The sequence below is a fragment of the Sciurus carolinensis genome, chromosome 10, assembly GCF_902686445.1.
Source record: "Sciurus carolinensis chromosome 10, mSciCar1.2, whole genome shotgun sequence".
Lineage (NCBI taxonomy): Eukaryota > Metazoa > Chordata > Mammalia > Rodentia > Sciuridae > Sciurus > Sciurus carolinensis.
In genome coordinates this window covers 100,873,335-100,892,057 of record NC_062222.1, presented here as the reverse complement: position 1 = coordinate 100,892,057, position 18,723 = coordinate 100,873,335, and the positions used below count along the sequence as shown (strand labels likewise).

The following is an 18,723-nucleotide window of genomic DNA, read 5'->3' as shown; positions in this document are numbered from 1 at the left end:
GGATGCTGGGAGTCAGCGAGGCTCATTCATTAGCCAAATGTCCAGGTCTCAACAAAAAGGACACTGAATAAATTCACATCTCAGTGGAATGACAAATCACACCCTGTCCTGGGCCTTCAGGGCAGCTCACCAATATCTTAAACACTCCTGTTAAATCTGCAAAAGGTAAGGATCTACTCCAAAGACATAGAAGACATCATTACCTTCTGATCTGTAACAATGATACTGGTTAAACATAGCCAAGACCTCAAAGTGGCTCAAAAGCTAGGTTTCCCAACCTTTTTGTTTATTTCAAAGAAAAAATTTATCATTAAAATTCAACATAAGAAGAAAATAGCCTCGAACTTTCAAAATGCTATATTTCTGTTTAAACATGCTTTAATCATATTCTAAAGCCTAAAATTGTAGTTAGCCATTACCCCAAAATTATTCTTTTTTGAAACAATAAATTTTCTATCATTTTAAGTGAATTTTGTTCCTGTGATGAATCACAATATTAAAATTCATTGTACTTAAATAAACTATTCTTTTATCTAACTTACAATTAACACTTTAATTTTAAAAGATACTGCCCATTGTGATCTAATTTCATATCACTAATTTTACTAATAAGACTTTTTAAATTTGTATTAATAAAGAGAAAATAATAGGAGTAAAAAAATGAACTATTTTATGATCTTTAGCAAATCACTACAACTAAAAACATTTCTTCATCTGTAAAATGCGAATAAGATATAATATTTATTGGGCACTTTCCATGCACCAGGGTTATCATATTTAGTTCTTATAATTCTATAAAAATGATACCAGATCATTCTTTTTTATAGAGGAGGAAGGAGTTAGTGGGTAATAACTTGGCTAAAGGTTCACAGCAAGGAAGAGAGACTGTTGGCATCTTAATTCTTACCATAGTCTGCTCCCAGCATTCAAAATAATGATCAGTTGGCATTACAGATATAGAGCACATTTTGCACAATTAAGTTCTGAACATATGGGCATTACTGAAGACATAACAGGTTATCCAAGGAATGGATTACTTAGACTCTATCAGATCAAGAACTACCTACAAGAAAGAAATACAATACTGAAACCATCATTTATCAATTCTTCAATACCCTGGGAACTATCTGCCTTATCAAAATAAAACAAATAATACTATGCAGAAGAAAAGTAAGAGTCTGAGCTGGCACTATAGCTCACTGGGAGAGTACCTGCCTAGTGTACAGGAGGCCTTGGGTTTAATCACCAGCAACTCATAAAAAAGTACAAACCTTATTAAGTTTAAGATAGAGTACATTGTAAGTTGATCTAGTAAACCCTACAGCATTTTGACAGAAGAAAACTGGGTTAGTTTGCCATCATATTTTAGAAAGTTCTATTGATTTTTACTTCATTTTCTAGTTTTATTAATTTTGGAGAAAGAAAAAGGACTTGCCTTTTACTAGGGTGAGGGAGTCTTTATATACGATTTTTGAGAAATAAATTCTACCTGTGTTTTCAGTGATACCTTCTTTTCTTTGAGAAGTACATTTGAATCAAGGTATGAGGATAGTGGAAAAGAGAGGAAAGGGTAACTGGAAAGGGTACTGCTGGATGGAACAATATGGTGACAGAGCCAAAGACAAAGATTAGCTATCAGAGTTGCTGTATTTGTGTTTCATATTTTAAGTCCATGGAAACCATCATTCAGAAGTGATTTTGTGCAGTTCGCTTGAAAAAATTAGCCTACTGAAACAAAATGTTCTTAAGTTTATAGACCCTGATATTTTTTTCCTATTAGAAAAGTTATCTGGGGGCTGGGACTGTGGCTCAGTAGTAGAGCACTTGCCTGGCTTGTGTGAGGCACTGAGTTCAATTCTCAGCATCACATATAAATAAATGAATAAAATAAAGGTCTATCAGCATCTAATAAAAAAAGAAAAAGAAAAGCTTTCTGGCTTATTTTAGAAGAGGATGAGGATTACAAAGGGCATAGGGAGGGGAGTGGACAGGGAGGAGGAAGGGGAAAGAAGAAAACACTTCTACATGTTGCCTGTGATTTGAAGCTTGGAAGCCACTGTAATTAGGCACAACTTCCTGATGAGAAGAGCGACTGGCTGCTAGGAGAATGTCATGAGAAATAAAATAGAAAAGCACTGTGGAGCTGGAACTCAGAGGGCCTGATGTCCAGGTCGGGAGTCTGCAATTTCTCAGACTGGAAGGAGAACCCTATACTATTTAACTAAGCAAAAAATCGTATGTGGCTGCTACCCAAACATTCACATGACCTACATTTAGCTCACAAGAGATGCTAGGGATTGACCACAAGGAGCAGCGGTCAAATCCTCCAGCTCCTCCCACCCTAGTTATTTCAGTCTTAGGGTCTTAGCACCCCAGCTACACTGAGAGATCACTGAAATCAAATCTGACTTCTCATCACAAGGAACGGAGGAAATTTGTTTCCTACATCTACTAAAACACCTTTATAGAAGGTACAAATTAAAGAGATTTTTACCTTGGATTAATTCATGTATCTCTTTTTTATACTTAAAATATTATTATTTTCAGATTTCAAAGTACCAAATACCTGTCTTTTCACATACCTTGTAAAAACAAAATCAAAGTAGAAATGATTATATGATCTGATTAGCATATTGACTATATAAAAAACAGACTATCAATTAGCTTTTATATTTGACATTTGCTATATTGTCCAATATTCCATTTTACATAATAATAAAATCCCCTTATCTGAACATATTGTATGCAAAATATGAGTTTTGTTTTTTAGTTATCTAACTTTTTTCTAAACCATACAATGTTCAGGGCTGGAAATACACGGATCATTCTTGAATGATACATAACTCTTTAGAGACTGTGAACTTTAAAACAAAACTCAAAATCAGTACACATATTTACATGTAAACTTGTACTGATCTTGAATAGGAAATATAAAATGATACCTAACATCATGTATTTATATCTTCACTATCTCATTCAGAAGTAAGTTCACAGGTTCGATCCTAAAACAATGTTGGTGCACACAGGTATTCTACTGTTCACTGAATGAACCTTACTCTGAGGTATTCTTGTCTGAAACGACATGCACTTGACAATTCAGTCTTACTTTATCAAGTCACCCCCTTTTCTGAACTATAATTGCTCAATTATTCCAGGTTGGAATGCAAGTGAGAGGGCTCAGGAAGAGAAATCAAGTGGAAATAAAAAGGACCTGTAGTAACTTAACAACAAGTAGACTGCAGTTACAGCTAAAGCCCATATTTAACATAATTTCCACTCAGCTCCATCTTGCTAACAAAATTTCATGTCCTGGATGGTATACGAAGGTAAAACGGACAGGAAGAGATAGGTACGAGGCCAAAAGCCCCAGGGAATTCAAAGACATATAATTAAGCTAAAGGGATTTGGTTTATGTGGGCCAGAACGTTAGACATAACATCCTAAATAAGGAAACAAACACAAAGACGTGGTAAGAATGAGAAATACAGACTTTGCAGACACAGAGGAGCTCACCTGCTTTAGAACTTCAACTAAAACTAAACAAAAAATGAAATCTACTGCTAAGTCCCGCCTTTCCAGAAGGTAATCTCTTTCACGTTGCTGTTCATCCCTGAAACAAGAACCCAAAATTAGTACTACATTAAGACACTGAGAGTTAAAATAGCTCTTGGCCAACAGTTCATGTTGCTTACTGTGTTCCCACTATGTGCAGTGTGGTACAGTGATTGCTAGTAGAAGTATTTTTTTAAATAACATAATGTGTGCATGACATGTTCTTTCTTTTTATGCATTGGGTGTTGAAACATATCACTATTATATCTATCAAAAATCAAACAATCTGGAAGTATTAGTAAGAGAAAGAAAAGTCCTTTAAACTTCATTTAGAAAACCTGCTACCATCGTGCCATATTTGATGATGATTTTTTTTTATTAAGAAGTGAAACAAAAGTAACAAATTCTCTAGATGAAAATATGTTAAAGTAATCTCACAAATCTAAGCTGAAAACTCCCAAGTTCAATGCCCTAAACCATGGACAATCACCTGAGCACAGCAGATGTTATACGTAACCCAAGATTTCCGTGGGAGATCTGAAGGTGGAGAAGACAAGTTCTAGCATCTAGACACCAAGAGAGTCTTGGTGTGATAAGTCAGTTTCTGATTCTTTGTGTACCACAACTGTTTCCCTTCCAAAACCAATGGACATTCTCTGAATGGTTTCTTAACTTTAATGATGATTACGATTCCTTACTCAACTACTGGCATGGCACTCCTCACTCCAATGATGGAACCTGCTCTTACTTTGCAATTGAAGCAAGAACCCTCCTTTCTCCTTCCTACCACCTTCATAACAAAAATAATACATGCTCTTTGCTTAGAAACCAAACAATAACAATCTTATAACAACCCTATACTTTTCTTCATTGAAAGCGTTTTGGTACCAGGCAAAACAGTGGAAAATTCACCACTTACCCCTTAGACTTTGTGCTAGATCGAGGCCTATACTCATAAGACTCATCTTCAGTTCCATTCTGGCGTCTATACCAGTCAAACAAGGTGCGAAGTAAGGAAGGGAGACAGTGCTCTGCTACTGAGCTCATAGAGCTTATCAACTGAAACACAAAACATAATTGGATTCAGCATTGAGCAAATCACACTCCTAAATCTATTAGCAATTATTTCTGTTCTAAAATTTTACAAAGAGCCAGATGTGTAGCCAACTAACCAAAAAAAAAAAAAAAAAGTCCACTAAGTTTCACCCACTATTAAACTTTATTCAGTTGGCACAGTGACTTTCAACCTTTTCCTGCCACCATCTGCCACACACCCGCGTAAAAACAAGCCCATTGGTAACATCCCTGATTATATACACAGATAAGTCTAGGAGAAATGTTTGGAACAAGGTGAAGAGACCCTACTATTTCTTTCTGTCCTGGCAAATTTCCTTGTGTTTATGTGAACAAGACTCTAAAAGGTTGCCACTATATGCACGCAGACATGCTGGAACAAGAGGACTGCACAGTTACCACTGTGGAGAAGACTCCTATTTTCTATGTATTACTATGAAACAGAAGAGAGAATTAGAATCACTTTGATATCCACAAGTCCACATGTTAGAAGCCTGTTGGAAACAAGCTTACAAAGCTGATAACATGTAAGTGGTCAGCATAAAGGTAAGTGCCCTAGGTGGAGGGGTGCCGCACAGAGGCAGAGTGCTTGCCTAGCACGCAGGAGGCATGGGTTCAAGTCCCACAAAAAGAAAAAGAAAGAAAAAATGGTAAGTGTAGTGTAATGAACAACTGTTACTGAATTGCAGGCAGCCTTGAAAATGCCTGAGTTCTAGGTGAACATCATAAATTCCTTTCATTAATAAACCCAACCTGACCCAACCTGCCTGGACCAGTCACTCATTGTCTTGATCACCCCAAGCAAAACTTTCTCTCTTCATAAGAATTTCTGCATCTGATTCAACCCACTGCTCATATAATAATTATTTTAAAATCGGCAGGCAGTCGAACGTGCTTCACTTTGCTGACTCATTTGAAAAACAAAAATACGGGCTGCAGAAAAGTTCAAGGTCTCTTTCAAAGTCTGTGATTATAGGAAGAGTCCATTAATGAAGATGTCTGTATATGTTAAACATTTCATTATTCTGCATACAATGCCAAAATATACTTCATGGGGAAAACAGAAAAGAAGGTAGTATGTTATTTGATTCTATAGGATATTCTTTTTTATTATTTCCATCCTGTCTTCTATCATCTTTTATTATAAATTAACCATAATTTGACAGGTAAATAGTTTCTAATACAGGTAATTGAAGAAAAAAAGATTCTATTTAGCCATGTTTTAAAATCTTTTACATTTTATTAAAGATAAATAGTATGGCTCAAAGGAAATATGTTTTAATATCTAAGGAAGGGACAATATAACATTATTTGATTCTATAACTATATACTAAAAATACTTACATCACACATAGGATTTTACTATGAGGAATAAAGACAAGCTATGAGACATGATCATTCCATTTTTAAATATCATACAACAAATTTAAAATTTCCTTAAACTGATGTTTAGTGGGATTACAAATTAAGTATACATTGATTAATGAGGTAGATTCAGGGTGTGAATAATCTAAATAACTTCTATAGTAGTATAAGATTTGAAAAACACTGCCTTAGTCATCTTATTTTAACAAAGGACTTATCTCCCTATTAATGATTTCTTTGTCCATCAGTATCTTCTTATTAAGTATATGCCTCAGAGAGCTGACCCCTACAGAGCCCCTACAAATACAGGTGCAGTATTGTAAATACACCACTCTTGGTGATTCTGATTCAGCACAACTGGAGTGAGATCCAAGAACACAGTATTTTAGTAACTCTCTACCAAAAAACCCTAACCAGTCTAATATGGACATTGACTTCTATTTCTTAGATATATTATTTTGAGTAAAGTGGTCCAGGAATACTAAGTGGCAACAGACAGCTAATCCAGGGTATTGGTTATTCCAAGTAATCAACATGTAATAAACTAATTATAATAAAACAGCACTTAAGGAAACATTTAATCTCAAGAAAAAGAATTAACAGTAGAACAATATCACATGAGTTTTTAAATGCTGGTAACCTACATACAGGTTCTGAAAACCCCAGAAGGAAAAAAATAAATGTTACAATGTAAAATATTATTATGTAAAAACCACAGAATTGGCACCTAAGAGTGAGGAGTGTAATCAGAAACTTTCTGAGAAAAATTTCAAAAGGAACATTAAAGAGATTAACAATGAAAAGTAAAAAGTTTTAAAATGCTAAGTGAAGTGAAACCAATAAAGTTCATGACTTATTCAGTGTTAAACAACAATAAATCTACCAATTCCAGAAGAATCTAATGTATAAGGAGATACAGGGTCACTAAAATAATAAAGGAACTCCTTATTCAGAACAGACCACCAGGAAAGATGTCTTCCTTCCAGGAAAAAGCATCCTCTAAAATCAACACACCTGGTCAAACTGCAGGTCTTCACCCCTCTGAAGAGATCTGGACAACAGCTTCTCCTACAATTAAAAAAATAAATAAAAAAGTATAAATAAAAAATACTACAAATCTTCCATGTGATAAACACTTCAGATGAGCAGCCTGGTATTGTTTTGTTTCATTTGTAATCAGGCTATTTTAGAGGAAGGGAAGCCTCACCTCCCTCTGATCACAGGACGAAGATTCAGACCCTCCCATGAAGGTGGCTCGCAGTTACACTAGAGAGAGTGGCTATTGTCACATGATCACTTTTTGTGACAAATTCAAGTTCAGCAATTCTTAGATGATAAGCTGAAGTTCAACATAGGTCCTCTCAAGTTCAAAAGCCTCAGCACGTATTCATCAATTCATTTGCCATATTCACCAAGCAGCAGCCTTCACCACCAAGGGGTGAAAGGTCTTAGGGTCTCTGTGCCTCAGCTTTCTCATCTGAAAAGGCCAGTGACTATCTAATGCTGTTATCAGCAATAGGCCAGTTTTAAGGGGGGAAAAAATGGGGCACGGGTTCCATTTTTTTCTATTCATTATAATAATTTAAGGAAAAATGGAATGAACCATTCCTAGAAACTATGAAAAACTAGCTGGTAGACTACCTTGGAACCACTGCTTTAGAAAAGTAGTTTGCTTCCTTGAAATTTCCCCTCATTATTATATTACTTAGATGTATACCTGCTGCCAAGATGATTCTTAATATATAACTTCCTGGTTTCAGTGACAATCAGTAACACCATAAGCAAATAGTTATAAAATATAACTATTTTATACATGAACACTTGAATCTTTACAATTTTTTGGAACACTGAAAGTAAACTAAGAACAGTCTGTCATGTACCAAGTACGGACTCTGTGCTGTACACATGCCTTTTACAGTTGGTCTTGTACTTTTTCTGCAGTGCTGGGGATGGAATCCAGGGCCTCTCACATGCTAGGTAAGCACTGTACCTCTGAGGCTACTTGCCCAGCCTCTTCATCATTCCTAATTTGATATTAGATATGTGATATAACTGTTGTATCAGTTTCAAAAATAACCTTATCTTGAATTTTTTTGCCAATATTCCTACTGCTTTTCTAGTTCATTAAATGAGACTTTAAAAAAATTAATTTTCACATTTGCTTTTTTGAACTTCATGATTGGTCTTTTTCTAACTTAGTAATTTTCTAATTAGTCTACAAAGACTAAAATAAATCTGTTAAGATGCCATACCTGTTTTAGTTAATGTGTATGAATTTCCAACGTTAATTTTACATATTTAGAATCATGTCATTGGTACATAAAAACTTGACTTTGCTAGTTCCATTTTTTTAAAAAAAACTGACAATCTAAAATGTAAGGTAAAAGGTGTATTTTAGAAGTTTGTTAACCAGTAAATTAATAAAAATGCTATATGATGTTTCTCTCCTGGGTGGGGGTTGTGACAGCTGTGTCTACATTTTGTGAATTATATGCTTTAACACACAAAGAACTGTGATTTTCTCTTCCATTCTGTCTTGCTTCATTTCTACTGTGTACAATATTTATATGATATGCCCTGATTTTTAAGAATCAAGCACTTCCACATGTTGGGGATATAATGGTAAGCAAAGCAACAGAGTCTCGGCCTGCCATTAGCTTTAGAAGGAAAGACAGGGTCCAGGAACATGGTTGGGTGGTAGAGTACACACCTAGCATGTGTGAGGTCCTGGGACCCATCCCCAGCACCTCAAAAAACAGATAAATAAAGACAGACATTAACTGAATAACCATACCAATATATAAAAACAAACTAGGGAAGTGATGTCAAGAAAAAACATAGCATGTTCTGAGAGATTACCATCTGATGATATATCTACCCGAGGTGGTTAGTTTTTAGGTGTCAACTAGGCTGGACGAACAGATCTCCAGAGCTCTTAGAGCATTATTTCTAGGTCTGCCTGTGAGGGTGCTCCCAGAGGAGACCTGCACTTGAATCAGTAGAACTGAGGAAGGAAGAACAGCCCTTACCTAACGTGGAAGGATACCATTCGATCAGCAGAGGGCCAACTGAATTTAGAAATATATAAATTTATGAAGTTTCTCTATGTAGTAGTATTCAAATCTCCTCATTTTTGACCATTGTTTATTTTTTTTTAAATCACAAATGTATTTGTCACTGAAATATAAAAATTTCCAATCTGTCAGAGAATCAGGTTTCTACCTAATTTAAATGGGGTCAGAAAAACACCAGAATCCATGGCAATTTAATTTGCCAGTCTGGGTGACACAGCAAGACTCCATTTCAAACAAAAAAGCAAATAAAAATGTCTAAAGGTTTGAAAAATAATGAGTTTTAAAAGGAACTTTAATATCATAATGTGTGCTGGATACCCAAGAAGGGGCTGGGAGACACAATAAGGGGTTTCTCTCCAACCTAGTTGATGTATCAATATTTACAGTGAAAGGGGATCAAATCTAAAAAACATTAGTGGCCAAACAGAAGAATAAAAGAGAATGATAATCTTTTCAGAAACACACAGTTGCTTTATATTTAACGTTTTTTAAAATTTCTCAACAAACCCATATTTCCTCAAAGCTTTCTGAAGAGTTGACATCCAACTAAAGCAATTGAACTGTTTTTACCATAATTAATAAGTCAGAAATGATTTTTGAATATAAAAGGACACTCACATTATCAATACAAAAGCATGAAATAAATGTACTGCATTAAATATAAGTTCCTAACCAAGGACTTTGCTCAGACAGATAAACAGTAATCCCCTCTTATCTGTGAGGGATGAGTTCCAAGACCCCAGGTGAATGCCTTTAACCATGGAGAGTACCAACCCCTAAATATGCTATATTTATACATATACATATGTACTATGTATAGCCTAAGTTTATACTATAGTATATACACTATATTTTTCCTATGACAAAGATTAATGTATATATTTGGCATAGTAGAAGACTAAAAATAAAATAGAACAATTATAACAATATATCACAGTAAAAGCTACATAAAATTTATGAATTATTTCTTGAATTTTCCATTTAATCTCTTTGGATCACAGTTGACCTTCAGTAACTGAAATCACAGGGTGGATCATTGTACTGTCTTTCAATATGTGAGTATTTTAAAAAGATAAGCCTTTCAAAAATGTTTATAGCCTAAGCAATACACTATCACAAATAGCTAAAAATTAAATAAGTTAGTATCTATATTCATACATATGTAAATGTCAATACTATGTACAAAATTGTTAATGTTAGCAATTTTTTCACAATAGCTCCAAATTGGGGTACTTCCAGAACTTCTATTTAGTCAACAGACTGGCTAAATTAAAAAAAAAAAAAAAGTCATGGTACTTTCACTTACTGAAATATTCAACTGTTGGAAAGAATGAGACAGGGCTGGGCATGTAGCTCAGTGGCACAGTATTTGCCTAGCATGGGTGAGGCTCTGGGTTCAATTCCCAGTATTATGAAACAACAAAGAGAGAGGGGAAGGGAGGGAGGGAGGAAGGGAAGGAAAAGAAAAGTTAAAAGCAAAATTGAGACAAATTTATATGGGCTAATATAGAATCACCACCAATATAAAGTAAAAACATTTAGGTATAGAAAAAAAATATATATATATGTATCACCCATACATTTGTGTGTGTTTCTTTTAAAGGTGGCAGGTGCTACAGAGATGGATAAATAATAGACATGAAAAAACTGCAGACTAAAAACTGTTGACAGTGTTTAGCTTGATTCATAGCAGAAGAGACATTTTTATTACATAACCTTTAAAACTATTTCTACTTTTCATAATATAAAAATTAATAATGATTCTAAGATCCATAATTCTTTATGCTCTAATTTGATTCTACAACTTCTATATATGTGCAGATTTCTAACAGCACCAAGACCCTCCCGAGGAAAGATGGAGAATTTACTGAAAAGATTTTGATGGCATGATAACAGTAATCCCGAAATATGTCAATAATTTCCAATTAAAGATGAGAGACTGAACACACACACAGCCAACATTCTCTCCTAAATCTCTGCTAAGACGATAACAAAATCACTTTCACAGGCGTTAAAGGACAAAGAGAATGGAAGATGAGGTAAAAAGCCACAGGACAGTGGGGATTCTTGAGTAGGCACGAGGGAAGGTCAGAGGCCTGCTCAAGTAGGCAGCAGTCACTCACCCGAAGTATTGACTGAGTGCGTGTGCAGTATGCCAGGTACTGTTCAGTTCTGAAGATCCAGCCCTACACAAGATGGAAAACTCCCTGCCCTTGTGGGGCTGAGAGTCCAATGTGAGAACAAAGGGAATGTATGCTATCTTAGACAGACTTAGGATGGGAAGGTGGAATGGGGACTAAGACTTGAGATGACCAAGAAGAAAATGATACTGGAACATGACCACAGGGAAGCAAGCCTTCCACGCACTTCAAGGAGTGAAGAGAAGACAGCCCAGGGGATGCTTTGCGACTCCCAGGAAGCTCAGGAATTGGAAAACCTGGGTACTCTGAAAGGACAGCTAAAGTAAAGATAAAAATAAGAGAGTTCGTTAAAAGACTGTTTTTAAAAGATTGTATAAGAAAGAAAGAAAGATTAAGACTCTTCCTTCTTTCCCTTCTACCTGCTTATTAGCAAGGTGACCAACTCTTCCTTTGCCCACAGAGGAACAGCCTTTCTTTGGAAAGGGCAAGATAGAGACATGCTGACTAGGGGATGTGACAGATGAAGACTAGGTATCATACCAAAGATGGAGGTCAAGTAAAATTTTGTATAACAAATATCAAAACCCCAGTTATCTTCTGCCTCTAGTTCCCCATTTACACTAGCAGCCAAAGACAATCTCTCCCAGTCAGGGTCCTGCAAGAACCTTCTGGAGCACCCTGATTAGACCCAGGAAAAAGATCTGACATTGATGGTCCAGATGATTACATATCAAAGACCACAGACAAAAAGGCTCTTCCACGTTTAGTGCCCTGCTCAATCAGCTGTTTAGTGCCCCATTCTTAAAACATGTTAAAATAAACATGTAAAATATAACATGTTAAAATAAACACGAGAGGGGGAAACAAAACTAATAATAAAATGCAGTTTGGAGCAAAAAGATCAGACAGAAAAAAAACACTTTTAAATATATATATTACACACATATATACATATATATACATATATATGCAATATTATTCAATATTCTTCAAAATATTGAAAACAATATTGAAAACAATGGAAACTGCAGAGTTTTTAAAGTGTTGGGCTTAAACCACATACATAAGGTACAAATCAGGGATGTATGGTTAAAATTTTTTTTCTATCTTCTAGTCACTGGCAATCTAAAAGATAAACATGTGCGCTTGGTTATGCCTGGCTCATTACCCAAGACTGATCCATCTCCTTTCAAAAAGGAAGAAAGAAACCTAACGTACTGGATTGCACAGTTTGCAAGCTGCATTTTCAGTCAATGATTGCCCTTCCTGACTCTTCCTCCTAAAATGAAAATGAAATCGTGACTAAAAATCAAGCTCAGCTAATCTTCAACTCTTCTAGCCTCCTTAACCTCCTTTTTTTAAATTATGGTTTCTAACTTGGGAATGAAAAAAAAGACCATTTTCTCATGACAGTGGCAGATTAAGTTCTTTCAACAAAAGCCATTGACATTTGTGCTTCCAGATGATTCCATAACCTACTGTCCCAATAGACCATGACTCTTGCCAGCATCCTTATGCTGTTTTCTTTAAAGTGACTCTGTAAAGTTTGAGAACTCAGTCATCATGCACAGTTATTTATTGCCTCAGAGTAGAAAATACATTTTAAAATAAATGAAATCACAATAAAAGCATTTGAAGCTATAATATAAACTGTTGCAATATTACATTAAATGTATCTTCATTATCTTGATGCTCTGGATTGCCAACTTATCCAGACTGGAGATAAACGAAAACAGAGCTGGCAGAGTTCTGACCTAGATGAGAAGGAATGACTTACACCTAAGTGTAGAGGGTAAGGTTCTGTAAGACAGGATGAGGATCTGGGGAGTTTCCTGGTATGTCAGGAAGAGTAAGCAAGGATGACTCTTCTACGGGTGGCAAGCAGGTAGAAACGCTGATGCTCTGTGGAATCTGCACCACTATTCACCACCAGTTTATAATATCATCTTAAGAGTACATAGCTGGTATCTCTGAAATTATGTTTAATGAATAAATAAAATATAATCTGCATTGGACTATTCTGAAGGAAGTTTAAGAAGCTCTGTTAGAATAATGCATCCTGTTTTATTAGAAGAACAAGGGGCACATATCAGAGCAATATTACTTAATGCTAAATTCAACTTAAAACACAAACCCCTACCAAACAACTTTTCCAAGACCCTACCACCATGGGCAGTGTTATAGATACAGACAGGCCACCTGGTTCCTGACATCAGGCAACTCATACCAAAGGAGACAGACAGGTGCTATGATTTAGATAAGAGGCATCCCCCAAAAGCTCATGTGTGAGACCATGCAAGAACATTCCTTCAAAGGTGAAATGATTAGATTACAAGAGGTATAACCTAATCAACAGCTTAATCCACTAATATGGATTAACTGGATGATAACTATAGGCAGATAGGGTGTGGCTAGAGGAGGTGGGTCACTGGAGACATGTCTTCCAGGTTTATAGTTTGCCCCTAGTGAGCACAGCTCCCTCCGCTTCCTACTGGCCATGTCCTGAGCTGCTTTCCTCCACCAAACCCTTGGGCTGTTCTGCTTCACCTAGGGTCCAGAGCTATGGAGTCAGCCATCTATGAACTGAGACCACTAAAACAGTGAACCAAATAAACTTCCTCCTCTAAAATTGTTCTTGTCAAGTCTTTGGTCACAGTGGTTTAAAAAAGTTGACTAGAATACAAGGTAAGCAATTAACCATAAGCCCCCATAGTCAAGATCTGTATGAACACACAAAGACATAGTAAGTTCAAATTGCTATATGGTAATTACAGATGCATAATATTTACACTTTACAGATGCAATAGGTAAAACAGATTTATTTGGTTTGAGGTAGGAGCACTGTGTTGGAGGGAACAAATGGGAAGTTTGGAAGGATGAGTAGAGTTTTAAAAAACAGAAGTTAACATTTTTGATTGGGAAAATAATAAAAACAGACACCAGGACAAAAGAACATATAGAAGATATTTTAAGTATCATAGCATGTCAAGACAGAAGACTCATCACCCTGACTCAGACAAGACAGTGGAGCACCTGAGATGACCTAAGGATGCTAGAACCTACTCCACAGCAATACAAGTGAGTCACCAGAAGCGGAAAGCGGTGTTTGTGTTGTAGACAAAGAAAAGCCCAGTGAATGAAAAAGAAACCGGCACAGTGACGGACTACTTCATGACTGGCTAGAAGCCCCAGCAGGCAATGCCCTCACCCAGCAGAGTCCCAGCCTGAACCAGACCCTGACAGGGCACTGGAAGGGAAAGGAAGGCCTTTAAATTGCCATTTTATAGACACTGTCACATTGGGTAAGCTCAGTCATATTTTCCTTTAATACTTTCACGCTCAAGACCTTTACATTTGGAAATTAAAAATTCCCTTAGGAATATATAATATTTGAGAACTCTTAGGACCATGCCACATGGCACTGCTATCAAATATTTTATAAAATTGGCAGTGAATTTAAAATGCACTGTGCAAGTTGAAAATTGCTGAAGCAGGGTGATGGGTGTTGGGCATTTCGTAGGCTATAAATCTCTACTTTTATGTATTGTTGAAATTTCCCATAAGTTTTAATGTATTTTTCAAAAAAAAGTGGTTCCTTTCTCATTGTTTAAATAAAGCAGTGTAGCAATTTATCACAATTCAGAGACAACTGAAACAGAAAATCAACATTTTGTAGATTAAGCACATATGTAATTAAAACTTATCATCATGAATTCATGTCTACAAGCTTTTGTAATCCTTATTTCTAAACCAGAACTTTACACTATGCACAAACCATAAAAATACATAGATTGGTATAAAAATAATCATTAATTTGTTATGCAGAAAGTAATCATGGGATGATTTAAATTGAATATGATGTCCACAGTTTTGAAATATCCATTTGGCTGATGATTTTTTAACCCATTATTATGTATTAAATCTCAGAACACATACTTCATAAGTGCTTTCTTCAGAGTAGTTTCTTCTACTTAATTCTCAGAAAGAAATACAATCAGTAATTTTAAGTCCTTCTACACTAAGAATATTAAGAGCATTTTAAAACCCTTCTTTCACCTTCCCTCTCTCCTTAGGTCATCGCCTCTCCTCTATTCCTTCCTCTGAGGAAGCACACAGATTGTATTAGTGCACCTAACTTCCACTTGGCCACTTAACGGCTTTGGACTTCAGACAGCAACAAGCCCTCCACTTGTGTGAGGAATAAAACAGTTTCAGCTCGTATGTCCTCCATCTTTACCTCCATTACTATAAACCCGCTTCTAGCCTATACTGTGATGCTAGCACACCATATACCCACGCCCTTTAAACCCAGAGTAACCTAAACTACCACCTGTATTTTCAGAGTTCCATGAACAAAGGTATATCCATAAGTTCAGCCTGTTCTCTTGGTGATCAGACTACTTTACTTCCAAATCCCATTGCCTCTTTCATTGCACTATGCCACCCTGTAATATTTGGCTGATATTTCTATTCTATAGTCTATTTCCCTTGATATCAGCACCCACTCTTTTGGCTTTGATAGAGATAATGATGAAATCTATAATTTCTAGTCTCCATCTCTGTGAGTTCTGAAGAAGAATTTCCAACCACCAATCAACTAATTCCACAGGTAGAGCTCCAGTGAATCAAGTTCAATGCATCTAATTGAAAGGTTACCTTATTCCTCTTTTCAAACCTAAGAATATTCCCATGTGCTTTACCCAAGAAAATGCATTCCATCCTTACTAATAACTGCAAAGCATCTTTAACCCTCAAATTTCACTTTAAATGTCACTCTTATTTAATTACTTGTCAACTCCTACTTGATTACTTGTCAAGTTCTATTGATTCTACTTGTCATTTCTCTCACTTTCTTCTGCAACTACTTCTGTTTATGCCTTAGTTCAAAAACCTTTTCATTCCAAACTGAATTGTATACACTAGCTAAATAGTCTGCCCTCACTCTCTGCTCTTCTTATTTTCTAACCATATGTCACCTATCATAGTAGTACTGTTCAGAATCTGAACAAAATATTTCCTTCTCCTTACCATAGACTATTATCCAGAGTCCCTCACATTCCCTAGGTATGCCTTGTGTACTGTAAGCACAAAAATATGATGACTGGTTTATTATAAGTTTGGCTTAGTCACATTCTTAGTCACAACAACTTGTAGAATATCCTAGAGTTCCTTTATTTGCTGTTATGTTTTTATCTGGCTTCATAATTCCCACTCGTCATTTTTGTTTCTTTGAGATTTGTGGTAATTTATCAAAATGGATTCTAAAATCATTGGAGCTTTCTGGATCGCCACTCCATTACTTTAACATTTTTTTCCAGTATATTATTTGCTTCAGAAATTTTGTATTATAATGGTTAAAGCAAAAGTCAAGAAAATATTTCAGATTTATAGGTCAGCTCTACTCACCAAGGGTTCAGCCATTACAACTTCAATTTTCTTTTCAGCTTGAACAGCAAATTCTGCAAAGAGGCTCTTGATGACATATTCACCAGGCTTGACATCCGGGTCAATTGTAATGTTTGACATGATGAGATTCTTTCTTCCCCAAGTGGAATGAAAGTTGGAAGAAGCACAGTACTTATTCACTTTGCTGACTGGTGCTGAAGCTAAAAGTAAAAGAAACCAAAGAACCCTACATTAATCATCAGCTCAATGAGGCCTTCCACAACCACATTACTTAATATGCATCCTGTTCCTCACCCCTCCAGATCCCCAATCTCCATTAGCATGCTCCATTTTTCTCTATCACACTTGCCACCTTCTAACAGATTGCCTAACGTATCTTCAACTAGTAATGTATCATGTTTACTATGTACTGTTTCTCTTTCCACGTTAATGTGAGTACCAATAAAAGTAGGGATTCTCTTTTGAGTTTTTGTCCATGGATGAATCCCAGATACCTACAACAATGCCTGGCATATACTAGGTACATAATAAATAGTTACTGAATGAATGGATGGATTCTAATCAGGTAATCAAGTATAACAAAGGAAATAAAATAGATATGAGTAAATGAAATATGAATGGTATTAGGGAATAACTTTGGAAAGCATGCTCTAGAAGGTCTCACTGAAGAAGCTACATGTGAACATAGGCCCAAAGATGGAAAAGAGGCACTTAGCCAAAGCACCAGACACACAAGTACAAGACCGGATATGCTTGCTTGAGAGGCAAAAAGATACGAGAGGAAGCAGGGTGGAGGGGGATGTGAGAGGAGGTCAGAATCATTAGGCAGGATGCTAGTCAGAGGACCCTGCAGGGCTCTGTAAAGGAATCAGATTTTGCCAAGCACAGAAGCACACGCCTATAATCTCAGCAACTCGAGAGTCTGAGGCAGGAGGATTCCAAGTTCAGAGCCACCCTCAGCAACTTAGCGAGGCCCTGTCTCAAAATAAAAACTAAAAGAGGGCTGGGATGTGGCTCAGTGGTTAAGAGTACCTGGGTTCAATTCCCAGTACAAAAAAGAAAGTGAGTGTGTGTGTGTGTGTGTGTGTGTGTGTGTGTGTGTAAGATTTTATTTTCAAATGAACTTAAAATTCAGTGGAAAAGTGGAGAGCATTAACATGGAGAGGAACAGGATATGACTTCTATAAAGATCTCCCTGGTACCTCTGGAGGATAGTTTGAAGAGGGCAAACACACATTTGGGGGTGCCATATAAAAATCCAAGAGAGATGATCATGGCTTGGCCTAATAGGATGGTGATGGCCTAGGACAGAATGAAAAGAATCTCAGACTTGTCATGTGTTAGTGCATTAAAGATGGAAGTGAGGGAAAAGAGTTAATGACTCGAAGGATCCTTATTTTACTTGCTCAAAGGGTGGTGGTGCCATCTACTCAGACGGGGATTGATGTGGTGTCTGGAAAACAGGAAGTAGCACCAGGGCTAGTGGACTAAAAGCACACACTGCTGATGGCTTCGCCTTTCTGTTTTCTTGACTGCTGGGGTAGCCTACCAGTCTATAATTTATCCAATCACTTCCCTCCTCCAGCCTGGTATACTGACTCCTCCATCTTCTTGCTTCAGCTTATATGACCCCTTTGGATTAAGCACACCTATGTTCATGGAAATTCAAGTTTGTTCTTCTCTACTTCAACCTGATCTTCAGTGACTGTTTTTTTCCACTTAAGTATGCCCTATAAGTAACCCCATCCTTGAAAAGGGAGCAGAACACAATCACCACCAAACATAATATGTGAAAATACAAAGACCTGTAGAAAGTCTAAAAATTACTGCCAACTGTTAATATTGTAGCTAAAAATAAGTATCTTTGTATCAGACCAAGTTAAAATACATTATGTATTGTATTCTAGAATGAAAATTGTATAATAAAAACAATGCAAAACAAAAATTCACAGTCATTCAAACACAGTGCACATTATTTCAAACAATGACCTGTTTGTCTATTCTGTGTCATGATCCAACATTGTGTATTATTAAAGAGGGAATCTGTTAACAAATGTCATTGTGGGAAAAAAAGCAGCACTTAAAATTTTTTAAAAAATTATTTTGGGTCA

General features: G+C 36.2%; 1 protein-coding gene across 9 annotated transcripts in view; it reads right to left on the bottom strand.

Moving 5' to 3' along the window:
• The window catches only part of Fryl (FRY like transcription coactivator), a 235,277-nt gene that overhangs the window by 117,382 nt on the left and 99,172 nt on the right, over positions 1-18,723 (bottom strand). For all 9 annotated transcript variants that reach the window (XM_047565924.1, XM_047565930.1, XM_047565922.1 and 6 more), the window contains 4 exons: positions 16,613-16,812; positions 7,006-7,059; positions 4,472-4,611; positions 3,514-3,610 (listed from right to left, as the gene is read on the bottom strand). In XM_047565924.1, the coding sequence (XP_047421880.1) occupies positions 3,514-3,610; positions 4,472-4,611; positions 7,006-7,059; positions 16,613-16,732 (411 nt within the window). In that variant the 5' untranslated portion in view covers positions 16,733-16,812. The remainder of the gene's footprint in view (positions 1-3,513; positions 3,611-4,471; positions 4,612-7,005; positions 7,060-16,612; positions 16,813-18,723) is intronic.